At 47.1% G+C, this 13,536-nt stretch overlaps 3 protein-coding genes across 4 annotated transcripts in view; 2 read left to right on the top strand and 1 right to left on the bottom strand.

The window, feature by feature from the left end:
• Positions 1–2,055: 2,055 nt before the first annotated feature.
• Positions 2,056–4,034, top strand: LOC119331475 (diphthamide biosynthesis protein 3-like). Its single transcript, XM_037604635.1, has 2 exons — positions 2,056–2,485; positions 3,735–4,034. The coding sequence occupies exon 1, from the start codon at positions 2,189–2,191 to the stop codon at positions 2,438–2,440; it is 252 nt and encodes an 83-aa protein (XP_037460532.1). The 5' UTR covers positions 2,056–2,188; the 3' UTR covers positions 2,441–2,485; positions 3,735–4,034.
• Positions 4,035–4,731: 697 nt separating this feature from the next.
• On the bottom strand, positions 4,732–9,319 carry LOC119330512 (TBC1 domain family member 5 homolog B-like). Of its 2 annotated transcripts, XM_037603618.1 has the most exons (5): positions 8,969–9,319; positions 8,381–8,484; positions 7,705–7,881; positions 5,511–7,144; positions 4,732–5,141 (listed from the first exon to the last, which is right to left on the bottom strand). In XM_037603618.1, the coding sequence occupies exons 1-5, from the start codon at positions 9,103–9,105 to the stop codon at positions 5,007–5,009; spliced, it is 2,187 nt and encodes a 728-aa protein (XP_037459515.1). In that variant the 5' UTR covers positions 9,106–9,319; the 3' UTR covers positions 4,732–5,006. The 2 variants fall into 2 exon arrangements, with proteins under 2 accessions (XP_037459515.1, XP_037459516.1); XM_037603619.1 differs by lacking the exons at positions 8,381–8,484; positions 8,969–9,319 and having other exon boundaries at positions 5,511–7,164; positions 7,705–7,818.
• Positions 9,320–10,460: 1,141 nt separating this feature from the next.
• Positions 10,461–13,536, top strand: part of LOC119333903 (cysteine-rich receptor-like protein kinase 29) — a 16,515-nt gene continuing 13,439 nt past the window's right edge. The window contains exon 1 of the mRNA XM_037606625.1: positions 10,461–10,896. The gene's annotated coding sequence lies outside the window, so the exon portion shown is untranslated. The remainder of the gene's footprint in view (positions 10,897–13,536) is intronic.

The following is a 13,536-nucleotide window of genomic DNA, read 5'->3' as shown; positions in this document are numbered from 1 at the left end:
ACGTGATCATATTCTTAGCCGTGTGCGGTGCCCCCTTCCACTATAGTCCTCGATAATATTGTAGCGGTGCTTAGGCGAAGCCCTGCGACGGTAGTACATCAAGATCGTCACCACGCCGTCGTGCTGACAGAACTCTTCCCCGACACTTTGCTGGATCGGAGTCCGGGGATCGTCATCGAGCTGAACGTGTGCTAGAATTCGGAGGTGCCGTAGTTTCGGTGCTTGATCGGTCGGGCCGTGAAGACGTACGAACCAAACGCTTCCGTTGTCGATCTACAAGGGTACGTAGATCACACTCTTCCCCTGTCATTGCTATGCATCACCATGATCTTGCATATGCGTAGGAATTTTTTTGAAATTACTACGTTTCCCAACGCTAAATTCGTGGAGACTTGTGCCAAAATACCACAATCTGAATTCTTATAAGATCATAAAGTCACATTTTTGTGCTGATGATTGTCACAAGACCCAAACTGTGCAGAAGATGTCAAAACAAACTGCCCGATCCCACTTGTCAAGCCGCGCAATGACAATTCTTCAAAAGTTTCCCTTTGTTACCATTATCCGGTGCGCGTTTAGAATAAAAACAATCATTTTTTCAAAAAAATGATACAATTCTTTGAAATTGATAAATAAAAATTGTTCAATACTTATTTTGGAAAAGCTTCATGTCATCAGGAAGAGCTATTTGAGAGAACCATCATTCTACGATTTGTCATCCAAATTTGAGCAAATTTCGATAATTTTTTTTCTAGACAGACTGAGAAAAATCAAGGAAATTACAAAAAAATGGTTAGTATTCGGTGAAAATCTAGCACATTTGCATGAGCATTTTATGAGAATCATTGTTCTAAACTTTTTTTGTCCATCACTGAATCTCGCCTAAAAATTCAAAGTCTCCATATAATTTAGAAATGTTAACGAGTTATTTATCACCGCGGCAAAAGTAACGCCTGAGAAGTGGGTCTCACCGGTTATTTTTGATAACACATGGGATATTTGGGGTTGGTCTTGTAGCAATTTATTACTAGTAAAAATATGGTTTTATGACTAATAATAATAACTAAAAGTGTGATATATTTTTTTGACGTCGATATCCACCACACATGTGGCATAATAGGCATTCATCCACACACCGTGTGTGGCATGAGCAGGGGACAACCCACACGGGCTGTGTGTGGGCGAACAGTATAATTGTCCACACGTGTGGGCACAACTACTTTGTGCCACACGCCCAACAAGTACTACTCATTCTCATCCCGCACGTGTGGCACAAAGCAAATATGCCCACATGTCCTGACGCAGCTACATTAGATACCCACGGGATGACGATTTAGTTGCCATCCGGGATGGCAGATGTAGTTATCCGGGATGACAAATATGATTGTAAAAGTATGACAATTCTCTCTATTTTGGTTAACTATAGTTGCCATGTCTATTTATGATAGTTGCCACGTGTAATCAAACCATAGTTGTCGTGTGTGATTAACTACTTGTCACATATGACCAAATAATAGTTGCCATGTGTGTTACCTAGTTGCCACGTGTGGTTAATCACAATTGCCATGTATATTTATTTGATTGCCACGTACGCGCAACTGTAATTGCCGTCTAGCAAACGAATCATAGTTGCTATGTGTGTTTGTCTAGTTGTCATGTACACACAACTACAGTTGTCATCCAACAACGTATGACTGTCGTGTGTGCGAAAAGCAGTTCACCCACACACGCGTGGACTAGATGATGGCTGTGTGGGTAGAAACTAGTTCGCCCACACAGCGCAGCTGGCAACCACGTGCTGTTGGTCGTGTGGGCGACCTCTCCAATGCCCACACACCGGCATTGTCCTATGTGGCACGCGAAAACTGACTCGGTGTGTCAAGATTCGTGCAAACTTAACTGGACAGTGATCCAGACGTGTGGACGAGTTGCAATATTGCTACATGTGTGGGCGTTAGTGCTTTCGATTTTTTTCCATGGTCCATAAAGTTGGGGGTTATGTGAAATTCGCTCTCGAATAAATAAATAACGATATAAGCAAGGGGGACAGCAGAGAAACGTTCTCCACTTTGCCCCCTCGCACGCGGCCTCTGCCTTCCTTCCTTGCGCTTGCGGCGGCGGCGCGAAACCATCGGAGGACTTTTGCCGGGGGAGCGAGTTAGGGTTTGTGCCGCGGCGGCGCGCGAGGATGTCGGCGTACGACGAGGTGGAGATCGAGGACATGGAGTGGAGCGAGGAGCTGGGGGCGTACACGTACCCGTGCCCCTGCGGCGACCTCTTCCAGATCACGCTCGCCGACCTCCGCCTCGGGGAGGAGATCGCGCGCTGCCCCTCCTGCTCGCTCTTCCTCACCGTCGTCTACAACGAGGAGGACTTCGCCGACGCCAAGGAGCCCCCGCAGAAGCCGCCGGCCGCCGCGCAGCCCGTCGCCGTCGCCTGAGCGGCGCGCACCGCACCCCCCGTGGGTGGCTCGTCGGCATGGACGGTATGGCTTTTTGGGTGATTGAAGTTTTAGGAACTGGCTGCTTCCGTTGATTATTTGAAAGAACTCATTTAGCTGTGTAATTCGTGCTATGTGTTACTGGAATAAGTTTTTCCCTGTTGTCTACTGTATGATTTTGGATTCAGTAATTAACAACTATGGTGAGATTTTAGCTTTTTTGAAGCATATGGGGTGTATGTTTCAGACTTTCAGTTTGTCCAAGTGGGAACTATGATTTTGGTGCTTGGTACCATGCCAATACTACCTTAGTTTACTATCTTCATTCAGCTAGACAGCTACGAATATGAAGTGCATCTATAGAAGTCTGGAAATTTTGTTTCCTGAAAGTGCTGCGCTAGACTGATTATATATGCGCACTATTTTGATAGGTCGAGGAAGGAGTGGGGACATTGAATGCTTGGGATTTAGTGTGCCCTGCAGATTGAATTTCCAATTCCCCACTATAGTGGATTCTTTTTTTTTTTTGGGTATTACCTCAGTAAGTCAAGTATAAATACACTGCAAAGCTGGAACTCTGATTGTAAGTGGTAGGTTGGTGGTGAGCCCCTGAGGCTTCCGCCAGCGGATTGGTTGATGAGCATAATAACTAATAGGTTCCTGTTTGGACATATGTTGGTGTGATTAACTGAGTATTAGCCTTTTAAATTGTTATTATCCCCTGGCAGATCCTGTAGAATTAGAACAACTGTTGGTCAGCAGCTTTTGGTTTGTGTGTGACAAGAAACATTAAGAACTTGAGATTTTAGTCACGTCTCAACTGCATTTAGCTATAGTTTACCTAGGAGGCTGAGTTCACTTGAATCGGAGCCTTCTGAGAATTCATTTTTGTACTTGTCCTTATGTGTTGGATCTTTAGAGTTAATTGCAGTTCAGCTTTCCTGATTACTCATTCTCAGGGGCAATCCTGTAGGAACTGTCCTGATGCATCCACTTATTGAGAGCTTTTATGTGGACGACCTGCTGTTTATCTACGATTGCATATCGGACATAGGTTGTTGGAGATGGGAGACCATGCCAGTGTCCCTCCCATGCTTCCAATACCACTAAGAGATATGTAATCTGCCTAGTTTGATTTATACCATGAATTTCAATAGCTTTTCTCAACTAGTCTGGTCACCGCAAAATTCAGGGTTCGCAACTTCCGTTCCACCAGAATCTTTCGGTGTCATCTGCCATGATTAATCTTGCAATCATTTTGGACCGAGTTGACCTTTGCATCCACTGCTTGCAGGACGATGGGATCAGAATCATAGCTTGGAGAGGAAGAGAGAGAATCACTGCATACGCGGGAGCATCTGTACTTGTACTTGTAGAATGAGAAAAATCGCAGCATCGTATCAACTTTTGGTTGTTGAACTGAATTTATCTGTGTGTACCCACTCAGTTGTTACAAAGGCAATTTTTTGTTACCCCAGTTTTTGTAATCCCGGTGACTCTCCCATCTCATTGCTGCGCCTTGTGGAGTTGTAGTAACCTGTGAATCTGTGATGTGGCTTGGATGAGAAGTGGCCCAAACATGCTCTTTTTTTTACATGAGTCATTAAATGATTTAAATCAATCTATCTTGCCATAGGTGTTCAGATAAACAAGCTAAACAAATGGGTGTAATGCCTGCCAGCACTGGATTCTTAATTTAGTTCCAAATAATCTGATGCGGCCACAATGGCCACCAGCAGCAGGTTCTTAGTTCCCCCAAGAATCAGATGCACATTTTTTGGTGCAGAATTTAGTAACAAAAGAAATGCCACGTAGATTGACTCATTGACATTAGGATCACAATTCACAAGGGACTCTGTTCACTAATGTACCTTTGATATCTCATGTATGTATTCTGAGAGCAATTGCTTTTGATTTAGTGAAGTATGAGTTTTGCCCAAGGGAAGCCAACATGGCAGCACATGAGGCCATGAGGTACCTAGATCAGTATCTTTTCTTTCTGAAATCATGTACCTGGGTCGATGAACCCCCCCAAATTCCTCATTCAGATGCTAATGAACAATGCAACACTTATTTTTAATAAAGACACCCGAAGGGCATCTTAGATCTGATTAATATCAAGGAAAATAAAAGCTAGTGCAATGGATAGACAACTAGACTAATGAACAATGTAACACCTTTTGATAATAAATAAAAGCACCATATTTCTTTCTCTCAAAAGAATATGACATGGAAAAGGACACCGACAATTTTTTGCAAACCCATCGTTGGTAAAGAGCAGGCCAAAGAGAAGCGAGCAATAGAGAAAATGATTGTAGCTCCACTTATTTACAGCCAGCCAAGATTCAAATGTACAGCCATTATTTACAGCCAGCCAAGATTTGATCAACTATACAATTATGTTTTTAATCAGGTTACTGGATCATGTACACACTACTTAGAAAAGATGTATTCTGCATCACTAGACAATTGATTTGGAGGTCTTGTCAAATGAAAGTTAAATGTGTACAAAAGAGATAGTTATACTGTACTAGTTAAGATCCAGAGCAGATAGACGTTGTACTAGTTAAACACGACGTAAAAGATCACTGATCTTCTTGAGTTCCTCGAGGGCTGCAAGCGCCTTGGCTTGCTCTGTGCTTCCGGGACCATTTTGCACTGATGCCGTGGGTAAATTTGGTCGAAAGTGTAGTTCAATAACCTGTTGAATAAAAGCACATTAGACAACAGATGGACACACTTATTCAGAGTGATATTCATGATCTGAGCTTTGGGTTGTAAACTTAACAACAGATACAATTCAATTTTATTATTCTGTATAGGAGACTCAACAGGGGATTTACAGATGAAATGTACTGTAAAAATGAATCCACCAGTATCTAAAATTAGCAGAATATAGATCTATAAAGCACCAACATGAAGTAGGAGCTTTAACAAAACCTTCAATTAGGTATGAGCTATATATGTCATTGACTCTTTACGAAAATAACAGTGATGTGTTGCAAAAAGTTCAGGTGGCAGTAACATACTTTAAATTTTACGATCAGCAGCTTTAGTCAAGCATGCTTACCTGAATATTTTCAACCATCGATTCGCCAAAAGACCTTAATGTTCCGACCAACTCCTTATCAGCCACCTTCAAACTTGGGCCTACGTCAGAACATATGCTATGCTCTTGATTTGGTTGATAATCCACCGATTCAAATGTTCGATCTGTAATTGCTGCTTCATCAGTCTTACCATCACCCTGACAGGGTTCATCAGTCTTATCATTATGCACAGACAGTGTATCTGGCTCATTAACCACCTTGGCGCCATGGGAAACACATGGTTCTTCCTCATGACGGGCATCATGGTCATGATCAGTACGACGCCGAAAGGATGGAGGCCTATTCCTTGATAAATACTCACGAGCTCCATCAATACGATCTCTAATTTTGGCAGAAGTTGTATGGTAACCATCATGCGGGCCTGCCTCACATAGACTGTTTGAGGTACTTCTAACGATCTCTGCAGTACCTTGACCAACACAATCCTTTTGGTGTACTATAGGCATGGTTGGTAAACTGTTTATCAATTTGACAGGAACTATATCAGTGGTGTTCAGTTCATCAACAATAGGCTCAGGCTGGCTAGTTGAAGTCGAATTGCTGTTATCAACATTGGCACCCTTTGTTCTAGAAACATTTGATTCGGTGTTGGACACGCTTCTTCTTAAAAATCCCCTTCCTTTTATCCTAACAGTTGAACCACCACTTCGTTTGTCTCCTGACATCTGAAGCATCTTCCATGTCTCTTCCCAATAATTGGGTGGAGTCAAGGGAGATTTTCCTGTCAGGGGAGACAACGGAAGATTTGCTTCTAGAGCTAACGACTGCAATAACTTGGCCTTCTCAATCAAGTTCTTCAAGTCAATATCTTGAGGAAAATTTAATAATCTCACCAGGCAAGAAGTCGCATGCTCACTTCCCAGCAAGGAGGATCTGAGATGAAGCATCATTGAGACTGCCATTGACAAAATCAGGGCACCACGGGGAGAACATAAAACCTTAAACTGATAGTCTCCCCGATTTTTTATGTCTGTACAATATGAATGGTTTGGAGAAGAGAAGATTTCATCCCAAATAAACAGAAGATTGTCGAGTGTAAATTCACGACCAAATAGGACTCGAAGCCATCGGAGTGCAAAGTACTGAGGTTCTACTCCCAACTCCACAAGATGACTGTGAAGAGAGGAATCCACACTAGCAAGCAAGTGATATATGGCAGCTGATGCCTCCCTTACAGGTGTTAAACCCATGCTTGATTCTGATGCAGGACTGAGAGAATAGAAATCGGTAATAGCAACCACACCTTGTGCACCATTCATCAACCCGTTCATCAAATTCTCAAACATACAATAGGCATCATGCTCCATGAACTTTTCAGATAAAATGATACCTAGCTCACCCTCTGCTCCATATGCATCATTTATCAAGAGGAGGTCCCTAGTATCAGCATCAAGCTCGTCCAAACTTCTAATTTTAGCTGCACCACCCTCAGAATTGTTAGCCCTGTCACTCCTGTTCAGCAAAAACCTATCTGGAAATGTCTGGCCATCAAAATCGTCACCAAGAAGCTCTTCATGAAGCTCCTTAACTTGTTTAAAGTGCTGCACATCAATGTGAAGGACATAGAACAGAGGAGCTAGGAGTTCATGCATTCCTGTAAGTGAGAAGTGATTTCTGTTGTCAATTGTGCAACAAAAGTAGATGGGTATTAGTGCAATTAGGAGGTAACATGAGGAATCCCTAGTAAGTTAAAACATTATGTAGCAGCTAAAATAGCATGCTGAGTTACACATGTGGGAAAGATGTGCAGCTACACAATTATTACCTATATGGCAAAAATAATGCTACTCAATTTAATAAACAAACTTAAGTTCAATGTGCTTATGTCATGGAATCTACCAGTAATTACATCATCAATTGCCATCAATATATTACAGATATCTAAGAAACAGTTTGTGGTTGTAAAATATCTTGAAAAGAATGGCTCAGCATTAAATTTACTCCCTCCGTACCAAACTACAAGATGTTTTTTTGGTTTTGCATAGGGCATAAAAAACGTCTTATATTTTGTTACGGAGGGAGTAATAAATAAGAGCCCTGTGAAACCAATTCTCTTAGGCATAACATATTGTAGGCTCTGCAGCCTTAGTTAGATTCCACAATGTTAGGCCATATGAGAAGTGCACAATAGCTGAATACGCACCGACGACTTACCTTGTTTATACCCAAACTCTGGGTATCTAAGGCTCCATACTAGCAGTATGCGTTCAAGCATGGACTGACATGTGGTTGTTTGGAAAAATTCTCCCAATTCAGGATAGAGTCGGGACAGGTCTTGGTTCAGCATTTTCTCTAGTTCTGCATTCCTGAAATATTGACCCCAAGTGCTTTCTGCATTCATGGTGTACAAAATGATTAGAAGAAGAAAAAAAGAGCTGATGCAATGCAACTGAATGTCTTCATGCTATTCATGAAAAATGCAGAGAACGCGTGAAGGATATATCTTCCTTGTATTGCCGAGGATACATGTGGAACCAAGAAAATGAATAACTGCTGAGAAAAACAACAGCATGTTATGTTGGTTGTAACCAGTCTATTATCAGCTGAGGGCTTGCGGTGAGACATGGTTGTTGGCTACTCAGAAAAAAAGGGCTATCTGAACTAACACGTTACCACTTTATCATCCTGATCCCACCCTGCCTCCCCTGAGTCATCTAGCACCAACCATTTAGCCAGAGAGATGGTGACAGATCATCATCAATTTTATCAGTAACCATTGTGGTGTGAGCAAGGTGCTCCAGAGTATCTGATGTAACAGCCTAAATCTACAAGAATTTCAGTGGAAGCTCGGTGCCGCAAGCAACGTCAAGTTGAGGAAAAGCTTACCCACCTGGGTTCTGTGACAGTGGATTCTCCACAACAAGATTAGGAGCACCGTCTTCGTCCTTGGAGAGATGGGGATCTATCAGCAGCCGCCGCCGCAAATTAGCGTATCTACAACAACAAACATCAGTTGCAGGCCAGGAGTCAAAACCCTCGAAGCTAACAGACTTGCACATTCCCCCCCTACGATAACAACTGATTTACAAATTCCTTGCAACAATAACTAGGGAAATGAATGCTCAGAGAAATGTAACTCCTCGCGATGATTAGCACGCATAAAGCCTATATATGCACGTAGCTTCACTACAGTCCAGCATCATGACGGCGAGTTAATTAACATTGAGCCGAATCAAACACTGAGACAGGATAGCAATAGTCCATTGACTCCATTCCCAGAAAGACCGGGGCGATGCCTGAATTTTGATCTTCTTTTTCTTCATGCGCGCCGATCAAAGCAGGAGATTCGGTTGGTTGATCTGACGACACGGGCGAAAACAGAAGCGGCAACTCTCCGCGTAGCTCAGCGTTTCAAGAAACGGAGCCTTCCGCCGGCCGGGACCGGAAGCATTGCGAGAAACGGGGAGGGGGGGCTGACCTGCGGCGGGAGTCGGCGGCGGCGCGGCGGAGCTCGGTGGTGGGGACGTCGGGGGAGCCGGGCAGGACGCCTAGATCGGCGCGCCACCGCGCGCCGCGGAGGCCCGAGAAGCGCTGGCCCGCCGGTGGCTCCGGCATTGCCGCCCACCTCGGCTCCGGCTGCACCCCCAGCCCTCCGAGCGAGCGCCCCGCGGCGAGGGGAAGGCCGGGGCGGGGGCGGGGATCGAGCGGGGAGGGGCCGGGAATTCGGATCGAGGAGGGCGGAGGGAGGGAGGGAGGAGACCTTCTTGGCCTGACCGCCCGCCCGAGGGTGATGGGAAAGGGGAGGGAGCTGACAGGGGGAAAGCGAGCGAGGGAGGGAGGGAGAAAACGTCTCGGACTGGTCTGGTGTTGCAACTGTCGCTCGTATGCGCAGTGCAACGACCTTTTCCAGTTCGATCCGTTCCCTATGGCATATGCTTTTGTGCGTGGCAAATGCACTAGAATCTCTAGAACATCATCAACTTTTGCAGAATATGAACAGAATCAGTGGGGTTTTCAAAATCCCTGACTCGCAACTAACACATAGAATCACCACCGGAGCTATTACGTTTTCCCGTGTTACCTTCCGGTTACGATTAATTTACCGGATCTTTTTCACGGTTCGAAAAAAGATTGTTCAACTCTTATCGATCTTTTATGGAGGATTCGACTTGCTTTCCTCTGTACATCCACAATGTGACATGCGATGATCCATGAAGGGCTTTGATACCACATGATCCTTTTTTTTTTGAGAAAAGATACCACATGATCCTAAGAGATCCCAGTCTCATGGCTTCCAACCCTTCTTTAGTTATAGGCTTTTGAACATATTGCCCGGCCCGTTTTCTCTCAACCCCTCTTCCCCGACGGCAATACGGCATGCGCTGGATCAAGCTGTCTCATGACGAGGCGCTTGCAATGGCAGCAATCTCTTAAGCGTTGTGCAGATTTGGAAAATTTTGATCTGGTTGTAACCCATCGTCAACCGCCCCTCCTTCTCCCGACGACATGGATTTGAAGGTGGTGTGGCAGCACCCATATGCAGGCGATGAGATTCTCAGCCTACTTCTGATGTTTTCTCCAGCAACACGCGATGGGATGTGGGATTTGGGGCTCTCTCAACACCTGTATCGGGCTAGTAAGAAGGCACTAGCTGGCAGAGAGGTTGCTGAGAATTGTTGAGTATATTGATTAATTATTAGAAAACATCAGTAAAAATGCCTGTGCGTTGCTACAGGCTCATAACATGATCATGATACAATATTAACAAGTAAATCACAAACTAACGTACTAGAATATTTATATCCCGTTGCAACGCACGGGCATTGTTATAGTACAAATTATAATGACGCAGCAAAGCGCCTGTCCGTTTCCAGTAATATTTGTTTACAGAGGGTGTATTTTTGAATAAGCATCCGGAGCAAAGGTGAACTGAGTTGTCCTTGGCGGGTACCTGCATAAAAAAGGCCACTCATTCACTCCCCCGAGACTCCCCTCACCCACACCACTCCGCCGCCGTTCGCCTTTGACCGGTTGACCCTAGCCGCGCGCGGTCTCTCTCCCTGCTAGCTCTGCCTCGACCCAACGCTCGGGCCGGCGGCGCGAGCCGCCCGGCCTCCTCCTCTCCGTCCCGTCGAGCTCCTCTCTCTGACCACGCGCAGCTAGACGGGCCACCGCCGAGCGCACGGCGAGGTTTCTTGGCGGCGGCGGGAAGGAGATGAGCGAGCGGAAGTTGCTTTTGCCGACTCTCTCTCCACTCTAGATGAATACCGAACTCTGGACGCCATTTGGTTAGTTCAGATCTTTGGGCACCGGCTGGATCTGTGTTTTTGGGCACATATCCTCCTGAGCTCTCCCTCTGCTCCCTTGGTCGAACTCTTCTTCCACCTTCAGCGCAGCCCACCCCAGGTAGGCAAGCTCTTGCTTCGGCTGTACCTTGATGTGCCGCTCATGTCATATGTACAGGAGAAAGCGGCCTGCCGTTTTTCTATTGGTTACTTCATTAGTTCTTTTTTTTTGGGTTGATTTACCAACTTGTTTTTTGATGTCACTCATCAGTATACCATGCTCATTGTTGTGGATTGGTGGTGCAATTTCGCCATGTTCTTAATTATTAGCTTGATGCTAGATCTGTCTGAATTGCTGAAGAATCATTCATTTTTAAGCTACAGCGTTACGACCAATTTGTCTCCCTAAACTCTAGCTCGAACGAGAGAGAGAGGGGATTCTAAGAGGAAGAACACACAGAGACACTGAAGTTTTTGTGCTGCGCTCAACACCTGCAGCTTTTCTGTTTTGCTCTTCTTATTCATCAAGAGTACACCAACGTGCCCGAGCAACGTGCTCCACTACTGACCACGTCCATCCCCATGATCCGAGCTTCGTGCTGGGCCTACTACGACTGAGCCAAGGCGCACGAGACGCAACCAATTGGCGAGAAAAAAACGCTAACAGAAAAACGACTAGCTACTGTCGAAACTGAATGTGTCTAGCGACACTTATCTGAAGAAAACAAACTAAATTCAGAGAAGGCCGAGGGAGACAGGGTTTAACCAACAATCTCCCCCTCAACCCTGGCGAACGAGCTTGACGTCGACGATCCCAATCTTGCCAAGCAGCTCCTGGAAGCGAACACGGCTCAACGGCTTCGTCAGTATGTCTGCTTTCTGCTCCCTTGTACCGATGAACTCCACGGCCACCCATCTCTTTTCAACATAATCACGGATGAAATGATATCGAAGGTCGATGTGCTTACTGCGTTCATGGAGAACTGGGTTCTTGCAGAGGGAGATCGCAGACTTGTTGTCAATGAACAATGAGAACGGCGCCGCTGGTTGATTCATCAGCTCGCCGAAGAGACGCGCAAGCCAAATTCCTTGGCAAGCCGCCGTCGCCGCCGCGATGTACTCCGCCTCGCAAGATGAGATTGCGACGACCTTTTGCTTCTGAGATTGCCAGCTGACGGGGCTTTCACCAAGAAAGAACAGCACGCCAGAAGTGCTCTTCCTGGTATCCACGTCGCCGGCGTGATCGGAGTCACTGAAGCCTGTCAGGGACTCGCCGTCGCCGTAGCGGTACACGCAGCCGTAGCTCAGCGTGCCCGCTATGTATCGAAGGAGGTGCTTCACTTCTGCATAGTGGTCTGCTGCCGGCGCCTCCATGAACCTGCTCAGGAAACCCACGGCGAATAAAATGTCCGGGCGTGTGTGTACGAGGTACCTCAGGCTGCCGATCACGCTGCGGTAGAGCGTTGCGTCCACCGCGGCTTCCTTGCTCTCCTTCCTCAACGGGCACCGTGGCTCCATAGGAGTGCGAGTTGGATAGCACCCCATCAGCCCAGTTTTGTCGAGCAGCTTGGAGGCGTACGTTGCCTGTGTGATGGTGGTGCGTCCACGCTCCTGCTTCACTTCCAAGCCGAGGTAGTAGCGAAGCAGGCCCAGGTCGCTCATGGAGAAGAGCTGCTTCATCTCCTCCTTGAACCCGAGGACCTCCCGTTCCTTTGCGCCGGTGATCACCAGATCGTCCACGTACACCCCGACGATGAGCAGGCTCTCCCCGGTTCCACGCGCGTACATGCCATGCTCTGCAACGCTGCGCGTGAACCCGAGAGATGTCAGACTGGCATCCAGCTTGTCGTTCCATGCTCTTGGAGCTTGACACAGACCATACAGGGCTTTGTGCAGCCTGTACAGAGCCTGCTCACGCCCCTCTGCGACGAACCCAGGTGGCTGGGACACATAGACCACTTCCTTGAGGTCGTCGTTCAAGAACGCCGATTTGACGTCCATGTGATGCACTTGCCAGCCACGGTGCGCCGCCAGCGCCAGGATGAGCCGCACGGACTCCGGTCTGGTCATCGGTGCGAACACCTCCTCGAAGTCCACGCCAGGACGCTGCACATAGCCTTTAGCAACGAGGCGGGCTTTGTGCTTGACGACGTTCCCTTCCTCATCCTTCTTTAGCTTGAACACCCATTTGAGGCCGATCGCTTGATGACCTGCAGGGAGCGTGGTGAGCGTCCAGGTGTTGTTGTCGTCGATGGACTGCAGCTCGTCGAGCATCGCCCGGCGCCAACAGTCCTCGTGCTCGGCTTCGGCGAAGGACGCCGGTTCCTCCCCCGTCACTAGGTGCAGCTCCTCATCATCACCACTACCCTCCGATGGCGGGGGGCTCTCAGCACCTCTTGGTACTTCAGAGGTTGAGCCAAGCAGCTCCTTGACCAGGCGATATCGATGTGGTGCAGAGACCTTGTCCGCGTTGTCGAACAAATACGGCTGTACCGCCGGTGGTGACACGAGGGGCATCGGCGTGGTCTCTGACGTGACCACATCCACTCCTCCCCCATGCGTGGGCGGCGACGTGGCCGCGGGCGTGTCGGGGACGATGCTGCCTGCAGCAGACGAGGCACGAGACGAACTTGCAGAGGTAGGTGACGACGCTGCTTTTTCTGCTGCAGCGGCCTTGGTGACGCCGGTTCTTGTGGCGTACGCAGGGTACTCGACGGTAAAGGAGCTGCTCACCGGCGACCCCCCCCCCCCGGCGCCTCCC

The sequence above is a fragment of the Triticum dicoccoides genome, chromosome 7A (genome assembly GCF_002162155.2).
Source record: "Triticum dicoccoides isolate Atlit2015 ecotype Zavitan chromosome 7A, WEW_v2.0, whole genome shotgun sequence".
Classification (NCBI taxonomy): domain Eukaryota; kingdom Viridiplantae; phylum Streptophyta; class Magnoliopsida; order Poales; family Poaceae; genus Triticum; species Triticum dicoccoides.
The sequence above is the reverse complement of the archived record's forward strand: the minus strand, read 5'-3'. Positions and strand labels throughout refer to the sequence as shown.